A 5,365-nucleotide genomic window follows, 5' to 3' on the forward strand; every position below is an offset into this window, starting at 1 on the left:
CGATGAGACTCGACATCAGATCCTTTCCTAACTAAGATAATAAGTTAATAAACTTTCATATCTAAGACTCAACAAAAGATCCTTTTGGGTTTACCATCCATGTTAATTATTTTAGGTCTTTTTTCCCTCTTTTCCCTTTTTCGTACTTGACTCTGATTCATCAGCAACCCATATCCCCTCTTCATGATCTTCTCGGATGTAAAACTGATTTTCCACTTCATTATTCCTAACTGTTTGAGATTGTAATGAGAATGAAGGATCTTCCATGTCATCCACATCATGGTCTCCAAATGCAGATCTTTTATTTGACGATAAAACAACATGCCGCCTTTTATCAGCCGGGTCAATCACATAAAAAACCTGCTTTGCTTGGGAAGCAAATACAAATGGCTCATCCTTACAGCCCACTCTCTGAAAATCAACTAAAGTGAACTCTTGCTTGTCGAAATGTACACCATTGTTCTGATCTACCCACCTACAGCTGAATATAGGAATCCTAAACGTCCTATAATCCAATTCCCATATGTGTTGAATCACTCCATAATAAGTCATCTTTGCATAGATTGGATTTTTATCTTTCGCACTAGAGATGTGCATAGCTTCTGCCAACACAGCTACCCAACTGTTTTTCATGGTTGTCTCCTTGTCTCTATCCTTTGTGTAAAATGTATAGCCATTTATTTTATAACCAGAATATGACATAACCTCAAAACAAGGACCTCGAGAAAGCCATTTTGATCTGTCAGAAATAGAAAAGGGTGACTTAGCTAATTCATCAGAAATTCGAACTCGCAGCCACTCAATGAAAGAGCGATTGTGTTTCTCCGCTATCCATTGTTTACTCTTGCGTGGATGTAAGCCTGTCAAAAGCAACATATGTTCTTCCACGTACGGATCAACCTCTGTACCATTGTGAAGGACATATAAGTGTGCTTGATGCCACTGTTCATGAGATAAAGACACCACTTTTTTTCCAACAATCCCCTTTCCTTGAAATCCTCCGGGATCCCTAGGCTTTGGAAGCCCTATTGCATCGACATTAGAAAGATAGTGAATATAAAACTCAAGAGCTTCTTCAATCAAGGTGCGTTCAACAATGCAACCTTCTGGTCGACTTCAACTATGGACATAATCCTTCAGTATTTTCATAAATCTCTCAACGGCGTACATGTATCTCAAATAAGCAGGTCCACATAGCTGAACTTCTCTAAACAAATGTACAGTCAAATGTATCATAATGTCAAAAAATGATGGCGGAAAATAGATTTCCAACTGACACAAAGTAATAACAAGGTCCTTTTGCAAATCACTCAACTTTAAAGGATCAATTTCTTTGCTACAGATCTCGCTAAAGAAAATGCAAAGTTTTGTGATAGCATTTCGGATAGGTTCTGGCAGAATGGATCGAATAGCAACCGGAAGAAGATGCTCCATAAGAATGTGGTAATCATGTGACTTTAAGCCAATTAGCTTCAAGTTTTTCATTGATACAAGTGTGTTTATGTTAGAAGAATAACCCTCGGGAACCTTAACTCCATAAAGACACTCATAAAAAGCAATTTTCTCCTTTCTAGATAGAGTATAGCACGCTGGTGGCAGATATGTACGACTATTACGCTTGATTGGAGCCAATTCTTCTCTAATCTCCAAGTCAACCAAGTCTAGTCTAGCAGCCTCCCCATCTTTAGTCTTACCAGGCACATTAAGTAAAGTACTTATAAGACTTTCACAAACGTTTTTCTCAATATGCATGACATCAAGGAAGTGTCTCACATCAAGGTCCTCCAGTACGGAAGGTCAAAGAATATTGACAACTTTTTGTGCCCGGTACTGGGAACATTTTTTGCGTTCAACTTCCCAAGCTTAACATCCAACTTCTGCATTTTCTCAAGTATTTCATCTCCTGATGGCGGCACTGGAGGAGTACCTTCTTCAGTTTCCCCATTAAAAGCTTTTTTCCACCTTCGATATTGATGGTCAATAAGCGAAAATTTGAGAAATCCCGGGTAGACATTCTTATCAGAAAAATTCAAGATGAGAATGTATTCTCCTCACAAATAGGGCACGCCTCATATCCTTTAACACTATATCCCGCCAAATTTCCATATGCTGGAAAATCGTTTATTGTTCCATAAAGCAAGGCTTTCAGATTAAAATTCTCATTGCGATGAGCATCAAAAACTTGTATACCCGAATCCCACATCTTCTTTAAATCTTCAATTAATGGTGCCAAATACACATCTATGTCGTTTCCCGGTTGTTTCGGGCCTGAAATTAACATGGTCAGCATCATATACTTTCGTTTCATTATCAAGTCAGGACAAAGGTTATAGATCATCCAAATCACTGGCCATGTACTGTGATTGCAACTCTGATTACCAAAAGGATTCATCCCATCAGTGGCAAGGGCGAGACGCAAATTTCTATCTTCACTCCCAAAATCTTCAAAGTCATTGTCAATCTTGATCCATTGTGGAGAATCGGCTGGGTGTCTAAGTAAACCATCTTTCAATCTCTCATCTGCATGCCATGTCAATTTCTTTGCCTCTTCTGCAATGCTAATTAGGCGTCTAAATCTGGGTACTATTGGAAAATACCACATATCCTTGGATGGAACCTTTTTTTTCTTGTACCGTGGATTATTACACTCTGGGCAATTTTCTAATGATGCATATTCCTTTCGATATAAAATGCAATCATTAGGGCATGCGTGGATTTTTTCATAACCCATGCTGACGGAGCTTAACATCTTCCTTGCCTCATAATTTTGATCAGGAAGAACATTCTCAGCAGGCAGCATCTCTTTCACCAATTTAAGAAAGCCTGTGAAAATATCATCGGGCACTCCACCACGTGCTTTCAGGTTATAAAGCTTTAGCACAGCAGATAATTTGCTAAATTTAGTACACCCAGGGTACAACGGTGTCTTTGCATCATTACTCAAGGTCTCAAACATTTCAGAACCACCTTCAATGTTCTGCCCTAAAATATGTGTCATTTCTTCTAAACAATCCACATCCAAATCCTCTTCCATTTCATCAGCTTCTGTTTCATTATTTTCTGTGTCACCATACATCTCACCATACATCTCATTACTCACATAAGAAGGAAAATCCTCTAATGTCTCACCATGTTTTATCCAACACTTGTATGTTTGAATAATTCCGTTCACCACCAAATGGATTCTCACATCCTCAACGTTATGTCGGACCATGTTGTTGCAATTGATACATGGACACAAAATACGACTCGCATCTTCAGCATGATCAATAGCAAATGTAATAAATTCCTCCACCCCTTTCTCATATTCATCACTAGTACGCCTAGCAAGCATCCATTTTCGATCCATTGTTGCTATTTTACACCATTAGAAATAAGAAAAATTGACATCTCATTAAAAAAAAAATATACACTTCACAACCTTGCCTTAGTTTATTACTCCCTCTGTCCCTTAATACTCGCACCGCTTTCCTTTTCGGGTCGTCCCTTAATACTTGCACCGCTTCTATAAATGGAAATTTATACCAATATTATATTATTTCTCACACTTACTTACTAATTCCACCTACATTCCTATTCCCTACAAAAAATCATTTAAAAATTCACACCCCCACTCACCACTCTCCACCTCTTACCCATTTTCCACTAACTATATTAAAAAATACCCCACTATCAACTAACACCCATTAAATTAATAAGTCAATTTAAATGTCTTAAACTCCGCACCGGTCAAACTGGTGCGAGTATTAAGGGGCGGATGGAGTATAACTGTTGAGTACGTTTAATCTTTTAGAATTTTAGCCATGGCAAGCATACACATTCTTTAACACTACTAAAATTAACAACTTATTTCTCTCCATGTAACTATTTACACAAACAATTAGAAAAACAGTTCAAAAAAAAAACTGGGTAATGCGATCACAATTCAACAGTTTCCATAGCATTCAATCAAACCAAGAATATATAATTATAACTTCTCAATATTATGATACACTACACTGACTATTAATCAGTTTTCCATAGCAGTCAATCAAAGCAAGAAAATATAATTATAACTGCCAAGAATATGATACACTTAACTTAACTGATGATGACTAGGGAGGGAAGGACTACAGTGACCCACATATCACATTGAGCAGCAAAAAACAATAAGTCTCTAACCCATATCAGTTAGGCTTAAGATGCCAAAACAATAAAATTGTTTTGTCATACCATCTAAGCGTTTTTACAGAATATTAAAAACAAATCTCCCCTGGCCACTTAAAAAAAATGAGAGAAGTAAAGTTTTCAGTTCGTGGTCAAGGAACCTATTAGAGGATAAAGCCAAATAAACATGAGAAATAAAACAGGTTGTGAGGCATGGCCATTGATGATGAAGAACCAAACCTAAGCAAGGAGAAGAACTTGCTACAGAGTGCTGGCTTGCATCTGTATGGGCTGGATGTGGCAAAATTTGACTGCTGGTGGCTTTTTCTGCCGACTGTTTGGAGCTGAACTGTTTGGTTACAAAGACTACTGAGTACTGACTGCAGTTTGCATAAGTTGTGACTTGGTTTGTTGGCTGAAAGAAGCAAATGGTTCCATCATGGAGGTAACACATATCACCTGACCTGACCCTCTATTTTATTTAATATGTTTATGTAGAAAACTGCAAGAGGCTTGGTCCATGTAAACTACACACACAACAGACCCAAGTCCAGCAAACCCTCAACAGACCCAACCTCATACATTCAATGGTCCATTAAAACTACACACACGAAACGGAAAAAAAACCACTACTGAACTACTCATACATCTTACAGTCTAAGCCTTTAGGGAGATTTGATGCATCAATCAGCACCAACTTAGGACAGCTTCTGTTAGCTAATGAGTTTGGAAATCCAGCATGCTGAGTTGGCCAGTTGAATATGAAGGTCATTTCTCACTCTGCCTTATTCTTTTCTGATTGACTAAAGAGATAGTTCATCATATTGTTTATTCAATATATCTGTGCGAATCAGAATCCTAAATTCCTGACACGGTAATTATATTTCTAATGTCGTATATTTGTATTTTCTGAGTAGAAATTTCAGTGGCACTCAAGTCCTTTTGCATAATAAAATACTGCGTCTTAATCAGTTGTAAATAATCTTAGTTAGCACATTCTTTAATCTTTATAACCATTTGTTGACCAGATTAAACTTAGTCGGGCAAGTCTTGTTCTTATAAACTAGCTAGTTGGTTATAAGATTTTAAAGAGGCTCAACACATTGCATCACTCTGGCAATCCACATATGAGAACTTGTATATTTGACAGTATTGATGTGATAAAATGATTATTTTTTGCTTAATTGGAAATAATATCAGCCGATCATCCAAAACTAAC

General features: G+C 37.4%; 1 protein-coding gene across 1 annotated transcript; it reads right to left on the bottom strand.

The window, feature by feature from the left end:
* Positions 1 to 1,769: 1,769 nt before the first annotated feature.
* LOC110779071 (uncharacterized) lies at positions 1,770 to 4,918 on the bottom strand. The gene is made up of 3 exons (XM_021983600.2): positions 4,801 to 4,918; positions 2,069 to 3,354; positions 1,770 to 2,015 (listed from the first exon to the last, which is right to left on the bottom strand). The coding sequence occupies exons 1-3, from the start codon at positions 4,916 to 4,918 to the stop codon at positions 1,770 to 1,772; spliced, it is 1,650 nt and encodes a 549-aa protein (XP_021839292.2).
* Positions 4,919 to 5,365: the final 447 nt, after the last annotated feature.

Source organism: Spinacia oleracea, chromosome 2, assembly GCF_020520425.1.
Source record: "Spinacia oleracea cultivar Varoflay chromosome 2, BTI_SOV_V1, whole genome shotgun sequence".
Taxonomy (NCBI): Eukaryota; Viridiplantae; Streptophyta; class Magnoliopsida; order Caryophyllales; family Amaranthaceae; genus Spinacia; species Spinacia oleracea.

What these genes read in the sequence shown, in the direction of transcription:
- LOC110779071 (XM_021983600.2), bottom strand. Translation starts at nt 4,918, where the DNA reads ATGACCTTCATATTCAACTGGCCAACTCAGCATGCTGGATTTCCAAAC. An exon ending in TCTCCCTAAAGGCTTAGACT is followed by an intron (nt 3,355 to 4,800) that starts GTAAGATGTATG and finishes GGTGTAAAATAG; the next exon opens with CAACAATGGATCGAAAATGG. An exon ending in ATAGTGTTAAAGGATATGAG is followed by an intron (nt 2,016 to 2,068) that starts GCGTGCCCTATT and finishes TTTTCTGATAAG; the next exon opens with AATGTCTACCCGGGATTTCT.